This window comes from Strix aluco, chromosome 4 (assembly GCF_031877795.1).
Source record: "Strix aluco isolate bStrAlu1 chromosome 4, bStrAlu1.hap1, whole genome shotgun sequence".
Taxonomy (NCBI): domain Eukaryota; kingdom Metazoa; phylum Chordata; class Aves; order Strigiformes; family Strigidae; genus Strix; species Strix aluco.
In genome coordinates, this window is record NC_133934.1 from 105,952,380 (window position 1) to 105,971,655 (window position 19,276).

The 19,276-nt window shown below is 47.8% G+C and overlaps 1 protein-coding gene across 1 annotated transcript; it reads right to left on the reverse strand.

The window, feature by feature from the left end:
* Positions 1 to 2,499: 2,499 nt before the first annotated feature.
* TMED10 (transmembrane p24 trafficking protein 10) lies at positions 2,500 to 18,964 on the reverse strand. The gene is made up of 5 exons (XM_074824760.1): positions 18,677 to 18,964; positions 14,475 to 14,595; positions 9,909 to 9,982; positions 5,239 to 5,365; positions 2,500 to 4,762 (listed from the first exon to the last, which is right to left on the reverse strand). The coding sequence occupies exons 1-5, from the start codon at positions 18,902 to 18,904 to the stop codon at positions 4,641 to 4,643; spliced, it is 672 nt and encodes a 223-aa protein (XP_074680861.1). The 5' UTR covers positions 18,905 to 18,964; the 3' UTR covers positions 2,500 to 4,640.
* Between the last annotated feature and the right edge of the window lie 312 nt (positions 18,965 to 19,276).

Here is a 19,276-nt window from a genome sequence, read left to right on the forward strand (position 1 = left end):
GATACAGCTGGAAAACATAAGCACACCCTCCCCTCTGTCTGCCTCTGCTGTGTGGCGGCTGTAGGAACAGCATCTCCCATATAACCAAGAAAAAACAAGTTCATCTCATTACAATTCCAACAGAACCTCCTGGTGCAGCTTATGCAAAGATCACATAATGCAACCGATTTAAAAGCTCAGGGAAAATGTACCTCAGGAATATCAGCTATGAAAGGAAATTAAGTGACAGGAAACTGCAGAATGAGACAGAGCAAATGTGAGCACGGTTCTGTTGCTGCCTTTTTTGAGTAACATGCTCCCAAAGGAAGTTATTCAACACATACATTTTATTGCAAAAACTGAAATACAACAAGTCCGATGGGTCCTTCAGGAAACAGCAGCTTTCTCCAAACGTGAGCTAAACAAATGATCCTCGTAGCACAATTCACTAGGACTGACACCTGGAGACCACAGGTCCTCTGGCAGGCTGTGTCAGCAAGCTGGAAGTGCAGAAGCTAATGCACTGAGTTTAAGGTGATAAACCACATGGACCTCTGGCAACAGAAAGACCAATCAGGCATCTGTTACTGCCATTTTGCAGAAAGTTTTAGTCACTTCAGCTGCAGCTGAAATGGAGCAACTCCTAACTCCTGCCAGTGCAATAGACTTCCAGTACAAAGCAAAGCAGGCTTCCTACAAACACTGCTGAGCAAATACAAATATTTTAGCACTGCAGCAAAAGCTTGGGCTCACATGTTTCAGGTTTACAAAGGTCCAAGAAATGCCAACAGGCAGTTTTCCTAAATCCTCTGCTCCTTCCACCTTCCTCAGAGAAAGGCAGGTGTGCCAGAGTCATCACACCATCACTAGCAGTGGTTTGGGGTAGGAACAGCACGGTAGGCACAAGCCCGACTAATTTTTCAGGTGGAGAAGGGGCAGCAGACAAAACCACCAACCCTGAACTCCTGCAGCCTTCACCAGACTCAACTTTCTTCTTCCTGTGAAAGATGTATCCATTTCAGGTTTGTGCTCTCTCCTTCCCCTCAAGCCACCTTGAACGTACAGTAAGTTCACTTCCAGAGACTTTGTTCGCTAAGGGCAAGGCCATCTCAGGCATCTGAAAGACAATTACAGCAGAGGGACACAACTAAAGATATGAGACAGAAATAAGTCACGTGAACTGGCAGAGGTGAAGAGAGGCCACGCTGCTTTCCAGAACCTCTGCCATAGGACCCCATGAAATGCACAGGCGAGAACCCACTAATGATGCCAACCAGTTGCCAAACTAGTTTTGAGTCGGAATCCCTGATCTGCCCGTTAAGAGACAACACAGGTGGTGTACACTCGGGTTATTTCTCACATACCTGAGCAGCTTGTAAGAAATGAGCAAGAATGTGTGCAAAATTCTCATCCCCTTATGTGTGCATGCACACAGCAGCTGCAGCAGGCACTTTGTACAGGGTGCAGCCTACGTTGGCATAGCAGGAGGGGGAATACACGAAGATATACCTTACTTAGGAATGCTCACGCGCTGTGTTAAGTAGTGTGATAATTAAATCGTTAGTCACATTGACAAGTGGGTGGAAGAGGCTGAAAACTGAAAACGTCTGATGCAGTTTGCTACAGGCAATTATAGATTTACCAGTGATGCATCTGTCACACACAAAGATGGGCTCAGACCCAAGTATCTGCAACAGCTCAACTTTAGCCCATTTCCCAGAAGTAAAAAGGAATGAAGACACCAGCTCTGCATCCGCAGTACTCTGAAACAGCCCAGACCCACCGCCAACCTACCGCATGAGAACAGCTGTACGATTTCACATACTCACATATTCATCCAGGCAGGAACTTGCAGAGGCTAATCCTTATCCAAAGATCTGGGAATTTCCCTTCTTGAAATTCTCCCTGATAGTACTAACTAGTTATGTAGCATTTATGTGTCCCCAGTCCTGTTACATAGCATATCTCACTTGGCTACTGCATGACAAAAGGCTCGCAAGCTCAGCAGAAGAGATCTGACAGCAGTTCAGTAAATACCTAACGACTCTCTTCAGTAAGCATCTGCCACTCACACAGGACCAACTCATCTTTGCAACAGTTAAAAAATTCCTCTAAAGCACAAAACTGAAAGTAATTCCATTAATGAATTAGATTTTACATGGGAGCTGGCAGTGAAAAACTGGATCTTGTACTCTAGAGCACCGGCCCTGTTCCACTATCAGCCTCCTATATAGAGGATATACTTAGGAAGGCGAGGAAGAAAGGCAACAAATGGTAACCTGTATTAGAGACACCTTGCTTGCTGTGCTGGTCACACTCTGCAGAGAAGCCCTGTGCAAGCTAGTACCTTTCCTGAGTCTGGAATTCTCAAATTCTTTAGAAATTAACGGCTGCTAGAGAAACCCAAAGGCTTGCAGGGCGTCCGTGTACTTGCTGCTTCCTGCGACAGGTCAGCTTGCAGGAAACTGCAGTCGATAGGAACATGCACAAAGAGGACAAGATTCACACGGACAACTGAGGTGGGTTGTTTTTCCCCAAAGAAATTTTATTTGAGAAAGTTGACAAAAATCCCCCAACCAGTCGTTACAGGTAAATCCACACCAGTCCCCCACACCTGCTCCCCAGTAATCATACCAGTACAGTGAAGATCAAAACGCAACACCAGAATGATGATAGTGTGTAACAGTCACCTGGGGAACTTAAGGCCTCGCCACCATTTTTAAAATAAAGGTATCTTTGTACTCAGGGATGGGGAGAGGATATCAAAACAGACAAGACTGGAAAAGCCCCTTTCTTGTACTTTTTAAGTTATATAAAAACAAAAGCAAAACCTTAACAGATCTACAGGCTTCAAACTGTAGGACCTAAAACTACCTTCAAATGACTTCTGTAATTCAGTCCTGTGGCATCACTGCTGTTCTGCACTGTAACAGCTTTCAAAAACGTACAAGGATAAAATGGATGCAAGGGCAGAGGAGTGGATTTGGGTTCTTAATATGGCTTTATCAAAGAATAAACAAATTAAAAGCAATCTAAACACTTGACAGTGGAACTAACAACTCCAGGAACTTGGCAATGGCAAAGGGGAGGCAATGTACTAATGTATTTAGATGACAGGAGGTCATCTTTTCATCCTCTTTCCCATTGCCTCATCCTGAACAACCGTTTCCTTCCTAGCAATAGATCAGATTCAGGTCAGAAATTATAAAACCATGTTTTTTTCAAAATGGTAGCCCAGGCCCAGGGCCATGACAACCTCTTCCCTAGCCAGACTAGGCACATGACACCAGAATTCTGTGCTGCTGAACCATTTGTTCTGAAGGAATGCAGAGAAGGTGAGAGAATTTTAATCACTGCCTAAAAACTGCAGCAGGTAAGTCCAGGAATTTAACCTCCCTATTTTTTCCCAGCCCGGCTTATTTAGCATCATGCCACCTGGACAGCTGAGAAGTGATGAGAAGCTGCTTGCTCTCTGTAGTACCGCATGGGAGAATAAGAACTCTGTTAAGGGCACAGTTCAGACTCCCCCAGATGTAGAATTAGCCTATTCCTACCCCGTACTGCTTTTCTGAGTTCATTCACATTCTTCCAACAATTCCTCTGCCAACCTGCGAAACACCCCTTGCACCCTCAGACCTCAAAGCAGGGCACAGGCCCTCATGCTTCACACGAGCAGCAGCCCACCTTGCTTTGAGGTCTCAGAAAATGAGATTCAGCCAGCTGCCTGCTGGATAAATGCTACACTGTTAGATGAGAAAAGTCTCCTGCTCAACATAAGACCAAGCTTCCAAGCATAACCTGCTCTTATTTGTTCTGTGACTGTATCTGACTGAGGCCTTCCATCTGCACAAAAGGCTGTTCCTGACCAAGACTTTCAGGAAAACTGCTGCATCATTTCAGAACAAGAAAGGCAAATCCAAGACACACACGTGGAGCAAGGGTGGGACCAAGGCTGGACAGCTTACTGGAGCAAAGCAGGCTTCCCCTTTCCAAGCTCAAACACGATCCCAAGCCCTCCTTCCAAGGCTCCCCTTCCTCCAGGCTGAACCACCGTATGCTCAAGTGCCCTGACCTGTCAGCACAAAGACACCAGCTCCCACAGGGAGAAACACAGAGGTCCGCAACAGGGACCAAACCTCGGACCTCCCTCTATCCTCAGGCCCTGCTGGACTGATGAATCCTATTGCTTTGCACTCACCTCCGTTTACACGGGGCTTAGATTCCAGCTGGTCAGAACAGGGAATCCCCCGCTCTGCCCCGGTGCTAGCTGCGTGGCACCTAAAGAGCTCAGCAGGGTCAAGTGGCTCAGAGTAACACTACAGTCACAGACAGATGGGAGACATCATCAAGCCAAGATTATAAAAGGAGAACAGACAGCGCAAAAACTTGGTGCAGCTGTCATGGAAACATCTTTTTTTATTTAATCACTGCCCAGGAATCCCCAAACCCATCACAACCTCCCCCACCCTCAACATCCAACAGGATTTCACAAGTCCCCCGTTGCCTCCAATGTTTAGGCTCCCCTCCCCCTCTAGGGTCCAAATTCCTGCAGAAAAGCTCCAGTCAGTGGGTATCATCTGTGAGATGGCTCCAGGGGGCCATGGTTGGGTCCCAGCGGTGTCCAGCTGGGTCTGAGAGGAGGGGGAGGAGGACTTGCTCCTTTACTCAATCAGTTTCTTGGCCTTGAAGAAGCGACGCAGGTAGAAAACCTGCCAGGTGGCCAGTCCGATGAGACAGCACATGGAGAAAATGCTGAAGTACAGAACCCGGGTGTTTGTCGACTCTGAAACAGACAACAAACCATTGTGCGGGAGTCTGACATCACAGGATGCCCCTCAAGAGGGCAAAGTTCCCAGGATTTCCTCTCCCCACCCGTGCAAAACTTCAAAGGCAAGATATGATACAGCATGAAGGCAAGGGCACCCAAGCACCAGCAGTACTTGAGAATAAAAGCAGAGGGATCAGAAGGATAATGAGATGGAACAAGGTGAAATTGTGGTTAATGGGCAACATTAAATGGTGCAGAGTAATTCACGTTAGGAATGAAGACAGAAAGAAATGATTTCTAGAGATGGGACACACAGGACTCATTGACTGCTTCAGAAAAAGAGAAATACCAGCAGGTTTCCCCTTACTAGGAACAGAGGAGGCAGAGACCACTATAATTGCTTGATCTCCAAATGCTGTCCTAATAACACATTCAGCAGAAGTAAGGAGTCTTAGAGCTCCATCCCTCTGAAGGAGCACACAGTCTCTTACCATTCGTGTCCCTCATCTCCTCTTCTCGTTTCTTCATATAGGCAAAGTCATTAACTATGGACTCCGAAAGATCTTCCAGGCGCCTCAATTCTACTTCCAGAGGCTTCAACTTCTCCACTTTTGCAATCTAGAAAACAGAAGAGTCAGGCAATCACTGAGCCAAAACCAAAAGCTCCCACATGGGTTTTTACTGCCAGTTTGAACCACTCCTCCTCACATACTACAGATCTGGGGCATCCTTCCCCTAGGGAAACACCTCTACAAGCCAGCAACTACCATTTCATAAAACACTATCACTTCTCCCACCTGTTCTCTGAAACACACTTTCCTACTACCCCTCCTACACAACGGAGGAGCACAGTATGCATACAAGCACATTTCTTCCTTATTCGGCCTAATGTTAGCTTATTCACAGTTGGCTTCTGAGGAGTGGGTAGAAGAGCTTGCCACATGACTAAACCTCCAGTGAATAGAAGTCACAGAGTGAGATACAAATGACTAACTTACATACGCATATGATAGTGTTCTATAGGCACACAGGATATTAGCACTGAGACTCGCTCTGCTGTTGCCACATACCCCAGAAATCCTGAGCAGCCTGATTCCCAGTAGTAGCGGTTTGATTACACCCACAAGAGCTCAGGGCTTTTATCACTTAGACTGATAACCTCAAGGGCAACGTATGCTCTCGGTAGGGACCACACAGCTACAAAGCGCTCCATCTGCCTCAAGCCACCAGGTGACGCTGCTGGAATACTTATGGGACCGGAGGCCTTTGAGCCAGTTGGAAAGGAAAATGCACTTCCCTCATAAAAGCTGGTTTTATAGGACATCATTTTTGTGCAGAACATGCAACCCACAGTCCTACAACTCACAGACTTTTATCCAAGAAGAAAAATCCACAGGAAATTCAATTAGAAAGCACAGTCCACAAGAGCAACTATTTAAAGTTGAATATGTAAACACATGTCCCTGCCCCAGTCTTGGCTGTAACCTGACTACATATTATGTAAAATCTGTGACACAAAGACATTACTCAAAGGAAGCTAACTGTAATTCCTGCCACTGCTACAGCATAGGGTTTGGGTAACTCTGGTTCTCGCGCAGAATTTGTCACTATTACCAAAGAGTGACAGGCCCCCGCCATGAAGGTCAGATGCCGCGTCCCCGAGTAATGCAGCAGAAGAAAGTTATGCTACAGAAAACACACGGAGCACCTGCAGCTCACAAGCAGTCTCACCACCACACGGGATTACTCAGACATAAGCTGCAGGGGCACCCCTCAGTGGTCCAGGTGCCAACAGGCAGGCAACAAGGTGGCCAGGGTGCAGGCATCCCCAAAACGCCACTTCCAGAGGCAGCTGCCTGCGTGTCAGAGCCCATCTGAAGAGCTGCTCGTGAGCAGGCCAGTGCCAGCTAATCAGCCATTTCACTGAAGGGTCTTCACATGACACGCGTATCCTGGCAAGCTGCAGGCCATCAAGCAGTCATCTGAGGATTTTTATGCTGAGGCGAGCTGTATATTACAGCTCTGCCTGCACAGCAGTGTCAATTCCGAGTCCGTTTGTGAGGACGGGTAGGAAACAGGAGGTTAAACCCCTCCCACTTTCTAGCCAATAGGTCGTACTGACAAAACCCTATGGCCCTGATATGCATCTGCCAGCAGAGCTTTGCTGAAAAACCGGTACCAGTGTAAGCATGCCTATGGCCCAGATTCTGCTGACACAGCTAGAGCAGCAGGTCTATAACACATACAAGGTCTCAGGCAGCTCTACTGACAAGTTAACCCTGCGTTGACTGGCTCCATTATCTTCCTGGAGGGCACTCTTCCTCATTCACAGAAGGCTACAAAGGTTCCACTGGGAAAAACCAAGGCTTGTCTGCTTCATCCTGCATCCTTTCAGCTGCTCTTAATAGGCGTAGCTAGAAACATCTGACTGCTCCTTTTAGTCCTGCATGTACTCCAAGATGCACATCATGGAACCTCTTTCATCCCTAGTGAAGACAACTATGCACAAGTGCTCCAAGGGATTTTGTAAAAAGCCCACCAAGCATCTGTGATGGTAGAACACCATAATCCTAGGAGGAACATCTGGACCACCAAAACAACCAAGACAACAACTCCACTGAAGTTCTCAGGGGCCACACAGATTTGTCAAAGCCTAACTCTCTTCCTAGCATAAAGAGACACGCTATAGCCAAGAATTGACAAGGAGTAGCTGATCTGGAAAGGAACCTAGATTGCCAAGCCTTCTTGGTGCCCTCTGAAAAGTCTTTTCACAGAATCACAGAATCATTCAGGTTGGAAAAGACCCTTGCGATCATCGAGTCCAACCATCAGCCCTACTCTACAAAGTTCTCCCATATACCATATCCCCCCAAATCTCATCTAAACGACCCTTAAACACATCCAGGGATGGTGACTCCACCACCTCCCTGGGCAGCCTATTCCACTGTCTGACCACTCTTTCTGTGAAAAACGTTTTCCTAATGTCCAGTCTAAACCTCCCCTGTTGCAGTTTAAAGCCATTCCCTCTTGTTCTGTCACTAATTACCTGTGAGAAGAGACCAGCACCAACCTCTCTACAATGTCCTTTCAGGTAGTTGTAGAGAGTGATGAGGTCTCCCCTTAGCCTTCTCCTCCTCAAACTAAACAGTCCCAGCTCCTTCAATCGCTTCATTTCTACTTATTGAATGGAGAAAGTTATTCCTCCCTACCCCAGAGAACAAACGTATGACACTGCCATGCAGTTAGGTTTTCTAACCCAGCTCACTCTCCCAGTTGCTTTGCTCCAAGACTGTCTGGATCTATGAAAGCTTATGAAGCCAGACTTGGACATCACCCCTCTTCTCACTCCATATATCCATGCATAAGCAGGACAGTATCAGTGACCCTTGTTCAACTCCCTGCATCAAGTCTCCTTGCAGCAATTCAACAAGAAAAAATGGGGGATAAGACAGGTCACTGGTATCTTACAGCAGATGAACATCACAAGCAAAAAGCTCAAAGAGGCAGCAATTCCAGGAGAGAAACCTGAGCAACAGTCCTCCCTTTCACGCCTTAAGCAGCCTGTCAAGTCAAAACCCACAAATACTACAGCAACCTGGGGAGACAGAGGATGAAAAAAAAGAAACACACTGCAAAGCAGTGTGGCTAAACATCTGTAGCAGCTGTACAAACAGTAAACCAGTTTGAGTCCTTTGCAGACACACTGCTCAAGAAGGCTCAACACAGTGTGCCACTCTGAGAGGTCCTGACAAGTCAAGGATGCTTGTCAGTGCTGCCAAGATCTGCATTTGTTGTCAGGTAGGACTGCAAGTCTAAATTCTTCTTTTCCCATGTTTGTCCACGGACCTTTTCCATTGATCTAACTACACTGACAAGCATAATGGATACTTACTATTATTCCAAGACAAGCTGCATCAGTACAACCAGTGAGTATGTAGACATACATGCGTAAGAGAACCTTTCTGCCTAGGGACAATGTTTCTAGGTAGCACTACAGTAGTGTAACTTAAGAGTATGCCGCAGCATTGTATTTAAAGAGATTCTGTAAATATAGCCATCATAATCCTCCCAGTTATGCTCTCAGAGGTCGTCCTGTAAGATTTCATCTTGTAATACTTCAGTAGCTGCTTGCCAGGCAGCTCGTGCAATGACTGCTCTGCTCTTCTCTGACCCCAAGCACTTTCTTACTCTCCATGGAAGATGTGCTCTAGACTGACTTAAGCCATGCAGGACCAGCTAGCCCAAAGCTCAAAAGGATGTAAAAACTCCAGCATGCCCATCTTAGAAATTTGTTCCTTTTCTAACTGGCACCATACACAGCCGCCTCTGCTACCCACTCTCCTCCCTAAGGCAGCCGTCACGCTGTTATGCACCGTGGACACAGTAATCATTTGCAGGAATCTTTCTTCACCAACAACTCTCATTTTCTCAGGCACAGGCTCTATGCTGGGGGCTGACTGACCCCAAATTCTAGTGAGCCAAAAGCATAGTAGCAGCCATCAAAATTCAGCATCCAAACCAGTCAGGACTGTCCCAGCCATGAAGCAACTGCTACTCCACATAGCTGGCTCTTGGGTCTAAGAAAGCTGGGTCCTCCTAAGATGGAAATGTTTAGGCTTTATGCCTATTTGCAATGTCACGCTTTCAAACCAAATACCCATTTCACACCAGCTGCTACTCTGCCAAACACCTTTACAGCGATACACTGCCAGTTCTGAGAAATGCACAAGCACCATTTCAGAGCTGTTGAGCCAGTACATATTACAGTCAGGAAGGTAAGAACAATAACGATGCAATTTGAGCTTTAGGAGGATCTGATATTAACCTAAAATGCCCTCTGCCGCTGGGGATGGGGAAACTTCACATCTCAGTTTCTTGTTGCCTCTAATGCCTATGCGCAGAAGCTGGGTCATGCTGTCCTAGCAAAGAAATTCACACATTAGGCTCCAGTTCCCAGAGTAAAGAATTAATTTTAGCTGATTGTCTTTTTTTTTTTTTCTTCCTCCCCTAACACACAAAGCTTCACTGGAATTGTAGGCTGCAGACAGGCTTTCATCACCGCTGGGAAAACAGCTTCCCATCATGAGCCTCACATCTACAAACGGCATCACGTGAGTGCCGGGAAAGGGGAGCCTGCAGCGCAGGCAGCCAGGGGACATACCTCCTCGTAGTTCTTTGCTTCAACTCCATGCTTCATATCCAGAACCACGAGCTGGTCCGGCATCCTCCCTGTTCCTGGAAGCATAATGAAAGGATTCATTGTGCGAAACATTCAGCCTGCCAGGAAATCACCAGCTCTCCCCACCACTGAGGAAGAACTCACAACATCCCTCCCCTCCCTCCATGTCTGCAGCTAACTGCGGAGGCAGCACAGTCCAGCCTAAAAATACAGAGACTTCACAATAAATCCTGGCTGAAGGAGAGCCTCCCAAAGATAATGAGAACAAGCTGTAACTAAATGCACTAAGTGTGTGTAGGATGCAAATCACTGTAAAAACTGCAGAGGATTAGAAGATGAATACCAGCTGCTATGAGACAGCCTGGCGAAAGACAAGTCACCAGAGGGACAAATATTCAACTGGGAAGCTCACACTCCTCCTAGCAGGAAGTACACCAGCAACTTGTCAAGGTTATTGGGGTTGTAAATGATTTTACATTTACAAAGGAGCAAGAAGTTAAACTGCTCTAATTGAGGAATATGGCATACGGGGACTACTGACCCTTGCATGCTGCAGTATCTGCAGAAATGAAGGCAATCCCTTTACCAACATATCTTTTCAGGGAAAGAACAGCTCAGATGTCCGAGACCCACACTGCTAATGCAAACCCCAGGATAGCAGGAGGCTTCTGAAGCCAGGAAAATGCCACTTCAGAGAATTGCCAGCTGAAGCTGCACAAACAGCGAGTAGGGTAAGGCTGCAGTTAACAGCACAGTAGGTATCTTTTAAGGCTGTAGCCCCCAAGCTTGGTACACCTATGGCTAACAGCTTCTTTTAAACTATCACATCTGAGAACATACACAAGAGGGAAAAAAACAAAAGAATAGGCATATAAGATACCCTAAAGAATGCAGCACATCAGCTGACCTGAGTATCATATTCCACTATACCACCCACCAAGGAAATGTCTGTACATAACACGTTCCCAAATCCCAGCCCTTTGGGGCATACGGTTGTCCTCAGCTGGCTGCCAGCAAAACACAATGTCTGAATTCACTTATAGTATAAATTTCTGAGTCTTTATCCAGGAGCATGTCCAATACTCACACTTTGCCTTAAGAGGCTGCCAGGTGGACATTCCCTCAGTCCACAAACTCAGTGTACAGGTTACACTGGGTCACTCCAGTCGGAGCTAGGAAGATACTCAGATCTTCATTACAACATCCCCAAATTTTCTCTCTACCCACTGAACAGTTCAACACCAGAGCAGAATCGCCTCCACCTTTTACTGCTATCAGAACATGGAATAACCTAATGACAAAATGGTCCAAATCAACTACAAACTGTTTCTTAAATTTCCTGAGGGATACAGGAGCTCAAAATACAAACCCAGCTATTTGAGAGCCCAATGGATAAATTAGGATTAGGATAGATTTTTTTGGTTTCTTATAAAAGACTGGTTACTGTAAAAACAAATTCAAATCCCAGTACTATTCTTTAACAGACAGGCTGTATACAGCCACCCAATGCTCCTTTCTCCAACCACAAGTTATGACTGCTTATGCCATACAAATACCAGCATGCCTGGAGACTGGCAGGTAGGACAGTCAACAGTAGCTGCAGAAGAAAATTCAAAGCACACAGTCCAGTGAGAAGTTTTTTTAATGTTGTTTAAATTACAGCAACTTGGGTGGAGACCTGGAGCTTCCAGGAAGCGATGAGAAAAATGAAGAGGCCAGTGAACAGGAGAACAGAACTGGAAGGATTAATTTGTCTGGCTGGAAGGGAGAGCTGCCAAGAGCCAGTAAGAAAGTAGAAAACCTAGAGCTTCTGGGTGTAAAGGGACAGAAAGCAGACATTCTGCAAGAGGTTAATGCTGTCAGGGACTGGCCTGGAAAAACTCAAACTGCTCTTCTACAAGTTTACTGAGCCCAAGATACTAGGCAGCTCCCTTCACGCTCATCAGATCCTCAGTAACTCCCAGCTCCTCCTGCAGCCAGGGCTCACCAGCGCAGACAGGATCAGCAACAAAGAAAAAAAACCAAACAGTTAAGGCCCAAAGATCTTGAACTAAACTGATACCTACATCCTTCAGGAGGTCTTCAAGAGGTCATCTCACATGAACACAGAACTGTTTCATGGGAGATTAGCAAAGTCAGTGGCAAAACAGAATGGTTGAACAGGATGTCAAAAAATGTTCCCATAGGAATTCCAGAAAAAATGAGCCATAACACTCTTAAGAAAGTTTGGGAAGAGAAGGATTACAGAAGGAGCAAAGAGGTAAAGATTAGCACACAGGAAGAGCCCTACAGGGTAGCACGTAGTGCAGGCCAGGCTGTTCTTCTCAGAGATTAGCATAAGGTGCAAGAGTTAAGTGTGCCTGGGAACAGAGCACTGGTCAGGAAGACAGGACCCTTCCATCCTCGAAGAGGGAAAAAAGCCTATCATGCAAAACCCCACACCTCCAAGAAGCACCCTAAGAACCCCTCCACTCTGATAAGGTGGACCTTCTAAATAGGACCTCCTTCTCACTTCCTCTTCCTCATTTCTGTGGTTAAGGATTGAGAAATCCCAGTTGCTTAGACCCCTCAGGTCCCAACGGCTCTGAGCTTCCTCTACCAACAGTTTTTCTCTTCCAGTACTCCACCAACATCCTCCTTGGCTGCCTCACTACAAGTCCTGACCACTTACTTGATGGCGACTGTGGGGAAAAAAAAAAACCAACCTTTGAAGAGCAACATGGGGATAAAACAGCATTTGGTCAGTTTCCCCATTCCCATGCTGACCTTATAGAGGAAACAAGGCACTTCCTTGTGATGTGGTTACTTCTTCCACAGTACCTTAACCAAGTCCTGGAGATGATCAAGCCTTGCGGTGCCACCTCCCTTACTTTAATGCTTCCTTGATTTGCAGCACAGACATGGGAAATCTGGAGATACCTGTCATGCAGCATCTCTCTTTAGCAAGGAATTTGGGGTGTCTGGGTCCAAAAAAAATGGCAGCTTGGAGGCCCCCAAAGAGAAAGCTTCCAGAAGACGATTCAGCTGCACAAACAACCAGCTCTAGATTTTGACACCTCAACGCCTCACTGGCCACTAGGTAGAAGCTGCACTTTGAAATATTTTATCCTCATCAGTACTGAAAGCTTTAAAACAAACCTGCAACAGTACAAGGGAGTCAGGGAACAAACATTTGCTAAAATCAAAAGAGCTATAAGGGGCTCAGTCTAGGCAAGAAACTTTTGGTCACAAGCACTGAAATAAGAGTCTAGACACAACTAAAGAAAGAAGCCTTTCCCTCTTCAGTGTGTGATCACATGGAAGCTATGAAAGGATTTGTGGGACTGTCTGGAGACCTCCCAAATACCCAGGTGTTGGACAGTAAATAGCATGAGTGACTCCCAGATGAGTCACTAGTGCCTACATGTCTCGATGCGTTAAGGAGCATTTGGAAGCCCTACCTTTGCAGTGAAATAAAAGAAAAATCCTGAGCATTTGGGGTCACTGTCTTATCTGGGAAATACTATAGAAAAGGTGTTACAAGCCAGATCCCTCCCAGTCCCAGCAAAGAAGAAAGCCTTCTCTTTCTGGAAAGTTCTCTTCAATCTGCAAACTATCTGTACCTTATACATGGAGCAGAACAGCAAAACAAAGGCTGCCTGTCAACAGATAGGAGGAATGCTACTAGTGACTGCTCTGTGAAATGCTCTGGGATCTTTTAGGATAAGACCTAAGAAGAACCAGGTCCAGGGAGCAGAACTCTGACAGTGACCGTGAAAAGATGTGACCACCTACGAACTTGCATGCACTCACACCACCGCAAATGAGACTAGAGCCCACATGTTGGCTGTTTTCAGCACGTTTGTCCTGAAGTTGAGCCCAACCACTCAAAGCAGCACATGCGTCACACTCACAGGAAACGAGCCTCAGTGCTCGTTAGGCAACCATCCCTGCCAGGACAAATGCAGGGCTGACGTCCTGCTCATTTCCCCTTCCCTTTATTGACCACTTAGAGAGCAGTTGCGCATGCAAACCAAGGCCACATTCTCTATACACACACACATCCCAATCCCAGAAAACGTTTGCTACCCTAACACTGGATTGCTGTCAAACACACATTGTTGAGAGATCATGTTCCACCCAATGGGGAGAGATGGTCAGCTCGGGAGAAAGACAGGGTCCTGCAGATGATGGCATCCTGCTCTGTCCTGGCTTGACTGCAAGGTGGGGAGATGCATGAAAAGGGCAAAAGAGGTGTGGTTTGCTCCCGGTACTGCCACTCACTGCAAATGTGGTGACCTATGTGGGAGGAACGCATGATTCCCCTTTCAGAGGAAACCCAAGCGCTCTACACAACAGCCACAGAGGATTACTTAACTTCAACTGCAACACCAAGAGCAGATATCCTGCAGTGAAACTGTCCACAACCTCCTGAAGATCAGCTTTAAAAGTCAAACAGTGCTCTGCAGACCACACCCAGCACCACTTCACCCATACCCCTAAACACACATATCTACATGAACTTGTTTGGAAGCTAGAAGCAGCCAACAGACCTTTCACTTCACTTACCCACAGGAAGCTTGCTCTCAAAGCAGGCCTCAAACATATCATAGTCTTCAGTGGTGAAGGCAAACTTGCCCTTAGTGGCATCCTCCTTGGCATACAGGATGTGCCCAGCTGAGTCGGTTATCTGTAAAAGAGACGAGGGTGAGGAACACGGTGCTTCCCTGACACGGGCTTACGGCCTGGGCCATGCAGGAAGAGTTCTTGCAGCATTCCCTTTGGAGCTGCTGCATTCTCCTTTCAACAGTTCCCCTCCTTCCTCACAACTGTATCAATTCCTCTCTTCCTCACCCCACTCCAGGTGCTGACACGAGTGCCTCTAAGGTAATTATTGGCTCTTAGATTAAACAAAAAAGAATCTCACCAAAAAACAACTAACCAACCAAACCCAAAACCACACCAATTCCTCTTCCTCCTATAACCTCTGAACATAGCCTACATTTAGAAACTCTAGCTGAACCAAACTGTTATTCATTGCCTTCTTTTTGCAAGCAAAATTCATAAATTCCCATAGCAACAGAGATATGGAGAAGCCTTATGGGAAAAAAAAGACTCATTCCCCAGAAGATGAAGTGGAGAAGGGCACATCTATTCCTCCAGAAACGAACCATCAGTGTGGCCCTGAGTTATACAAGGTTTGGGTGCCAAGATCCATAAAAGTGGCCACTTCAGAGGACAATTCAGACTACACAGACAGAATAATGACTGCTTTGCATGAAGTCTATGAAATTACTAAGAATAGGCAAAACTTGTAGAAGGTCTACAGAAATGCTTCAACAAAGAGTAAAAAAAAGGACACACATTTCATGACGCAGACTTGAGAATCATTGTGCTCAATTAAAGGCTCCATCCAGTTGAAATACTGTGTCCAGGGAGAGGCGTGAAAAAAACTGAAGACATTACAATACTGCGTCCAAATCAAGAGTCTGTGTTCCACTGGAACACTTCCCAGTTCCCCTCAACTCTGTCCTTCAACAGGTATGTCTGAAAAAACATGGGTGCTAAAATTACTAGGGATCTTTGAAAGTCTTAGAGGTGAAGAGACAAAAAAGTTTGGGAATAACTTTAAAGGTATATGAGACAGAAGTACAGGAAATAATTTGTGGTATGGAGAAGGTAAGTCAGACTTTCTCCTTCACTCCATCTTATAACAGAAAACCACCCTCATGTCCCTATACAAAGGCCATACAAAAGGGCTACGTACCCAAAATTATTCTAAGGAAACACTCTATTAGAACACATAATTAGCTCCCTGTCACGGGATACCACTGATACCGGCAGCCTGCTGGACTCAGAACAGGTGTGGACCTTCAGATGGATAATGAGAATTGCTGCATTAGGCAGGAAAAATAACACAGTATATAAATCCTCATGCCTCAGGGTATAAACCATAGCAGGCAAGACTTTAGGAACAAGCTTCCTCTACATACAGATTATCCCGCAATTTTCTGTTACGGGATTTGTTGTAGCTGCCCCTGCACCATACGGTATTGGTCAGCGTCTGAGAACGAGGAGCACTGTTCTCCTCCCGCGCTGCAGTTCCTGCTCAGAGCTCTACCTGTACTCAAGCAGTGAGCAGATGAAAGCATGCCTGCACAGTCAGGCACAGTCAGCAGCTGCATTGCCATCTCTCTGCCACAAGCCACCAACGCAAGCCACCTCCTGTCTGGAAGCCCCCAGACTATGGGAAGCACCCAGCTCAAGACAGCAGGCCCTGCTGGAGTGCTGGACTGTCTGCACCTGACCACACAGACATGGTGAACACTAGCCAACAGAGCAGTCCCAATTAACCAAGACGCTAGCCTCCACAGGGTGATATTGTACTATCTGCACATTGGGTTCTCCATCCCAAGAAGTGCTGACAAGAACACAGTAAAGAAAGCTCCCAAATGTCCCTATATTATTTTAAGCACTATTCCCTTAGGGCTTTGTAGACACCGGAGCTAATCTTTAGGTAGAGGACATTACGCAGCTTGATCCTTTCTTGCCCTTTGCAGCTCTAGCAATAGCCTGCTCACGAACAGGATTCTGGACAGTAAAAGCTTGGCTATCTACTTTCATCAAAACTGAATAGCATTTCCCAAATCAGCCAAATACACTGCCCATTCAGCCGGGCGGGCGGGGGCGGGAGAGGCTGCTAATAGCCCAGCCAGAAGGCTTGTGGGGGAGTTGACCTGAAAGGGATTTTTCATGCTATTCTAACGTTATTTACGGTAACGCAATCCCCTACAGACAGGGCATTGTTCACCCTTGACAAACAGCCCAACGGTTCCCCAAACCACCAGCCTTGACAATGGGGCAGAGGCACGTGGCCGGGCCCAAGTGAGACGTCAGCCGCCAGCTGGCAGAGCCCCCGGATTCCACCAAAACAGAGGGTGCCACTGTTAGCGCTGGGGTATCACACTCACAAAACTTAGCTCACCGGCAGGAACCGAACTGAGCCCAGCCAGGATTAACTACCAACCTCCTACGTTTGGAGGCCCAATCCAGAGGACCAAAGCAGAAGGAGAGAGAGCACCTGCAGACATGATGTCCTGAACTAACCTTTCCCACACAGACACAAAGAGAAAATATGCACCTAGCAGAGGGGTTACAGCACTTACAACAGGCCCAGCATGTTGGGAGGCCACAGCATAACTGAACAGTAAGAAGGAAAGCAAGAATTGCATAAATTATTATTTCTCCTTTGTAGCTTTTCAAACTAGTACAGAACTTTTTTTTTTTTTTCATTTTTACTTTCCAGTTAGAATAAAATAGAACTTCCATGAGCAGTCCTACCTGGATACCAGCTTCAGTAGCAAAGCCAGACTAAGACCTAAGAGTGAGATTCATTGCTTCACCACCTCCCTAGACAAGCTTTCTGTCATAAAAGTGAGTTTTGGAATAGACTGTGAGGTCAGTTGACCTAAGAGTGGGCACCCAGAGAACCAGGAGGCTTGAGCACCAAGAGGTAAGAGACAGATGGGAACACGGCACTCACTCTGAAATACACACACCTTACCAGCCAAATACTACAGCAACACTTTAAAGCATTAAAGCTGCTTGGCTCTGCCTATACACAGACAAATTTCCTCTTACAAATGATGTAAGAACAGCAGAACAAGATTTTTAAAAATGCAAGACTCCAGAAGCAGCCTTCTCTAGCCATAACCAAGCACAGCTGCTAAAAACCCAAGGCCTTCAGGTGTCTATAGGCAGATGATGGAAGGGCAACTTGATTTCAGGAGATCTCAAATACTCAATAACACTGAGTTTAGAGACTCTTGAGCAGACCATTCTGTCTCTGTTGTTTGTGTGCTTACTTGTGAAGCCTTTGGGAGCTTAGACAGAAATAAAAATCAGGCAGGAAGCTGTTACGGACTGATTACGCAGCCATAGACCCTACTCAGCTAGGTGGGAAATCTGAAGAAAGCCTAGGGAAGGTAGACTGTGGACAGAATTAAAGTGAAGCTGTTGAAGTTTTGATAGCTGCTTGTCATATAGGTGTATTAGTGACGTGTATTTTGCTGACCCTTCCCCTATACTCCCTGAAGATCCTTTAGAATTGCTTTCTTCCCTGTAGCAAACGCCTGCCTCCTTAAAATCCAAGTAAGCCACGACGCGGCAAGATGCGAATAGCCATTTTGTGTACCAAAACCCGGTTTCTAAGCCCCCTCCTCGCCCCTTCCCTGCGGCCTGCTGCTCCATCCCGTCGCGCCAGGCCGGACGCGGGGAGGGAGCCCTCGGAAAGCCACGTCACCGTAACTCTTCCCTCCTCACACCGTGTCAGCAGGTTTAGGGCGGCCTCACCGCAGCGGCCCGTCCCGCCAGCCGCCCCAGGCCTTCGGCGTGCGGGCTGTACGGCGGCTGGCAGGCCGTACGGCGGCTGGCGGGCCGCTGAGAGCAGATACTTGCGGGGAAAAAGGCTGTATTTGGCTCAAGCCACAGTCCTGCCCTGCTCCCTCGCTACCCCAGGGCAGAGCCCTTGGGCGAGCTGGTGGCCCCTAGCACAAGGCGAGTCCCGGCCCATCCCTCCCCGGCGCGGCGCAGGCAGGAGGCCAGGCCCGCTGCAAACCCACGCGTGGGTCGGTGTCACGCGTGGAACACGTCACCCATCCCCACGCCCCGCCCCCGCGCCGCCGGGGAGGCGGGGCCACGCCGCCCGCCCCGGCCTGACCCCCACTGCCCCCCGCCCCCGGCCTGTCGGGGCGCCGCCGCCGCGGCCGCACCTTGAGGTTGGCGGAGGGTCCGGTGGAGGAGCCCGGCGGGGCGCCGATCTCGTACTCGCCCGTGACCAGCGTGTCGCGGTGGATCTCCTCCCGCAGGCACTTCCGCGCCTTGCCCGGCAGCTGGAAGGAGATGGGCCGCGCCGGGCCCACCAGCACCGCCAGCAGCAGCAGCAGGGCCGGGAGCGGGGCCTGCCCGAGGCGGGGGCGGCCGGGCAGCGGCAGCGGCATGGCGGCAGCTCCGGGTGCGGCAGGCCGGGCCTCCGCCTCCGCCACACGTGACCAACGGCGCCGCCTGCGTCACGCCGGGGCGGGGCGGGGCTGCGCGGGGCGGCGGCCGCCGGGGGCTCCGGTGTGCCCTGACCGCCGGTGTCCCCTGACCGCCGGTGTGCCCTGACCGCCGCCTCCTCGCGGGGCGGGTGGACGGGACTTGGGGGCTGAAGGTTGTCCCTTCGAGTGGGCTATTTGATTGTCAAATAAACGATGAATTAAATTAATTCGTTAATACTGGATGATGACGGTTAATGATCATTTCTTTCATTAAAGAATTGAAAAGTTAGAAAAAGATCAGACCGCGCTCTGAGGCAGAGGAGCGTGCAAGCA

Excerpts from the sequence above, each read along its gene's own strand:
- TMED10 (XM_074824760.1), bottom strand. The coding sequence starts at position 18,904 with ATGCCGCTGCCGCTGCCCGGCCGCCCCCGCCTCGGGCAGGCCCCGCTC. Across the intron at positions 9,983-14,474 it reads TGAGAGCAAGCTTCCTGTGG|GAACAGGGAGGATGCCGGAC; the intron begins GTAAGTGAAGTG and ends TTATGCTTCCAG. Across the intron at positions 4,763-5,238 it reads GGAGATGAGGGACACGAATG|AGTCGACAAACACCCGGGTT; the intron begins GTAAGAGACTGT and ends TGTCTGTTTCAG.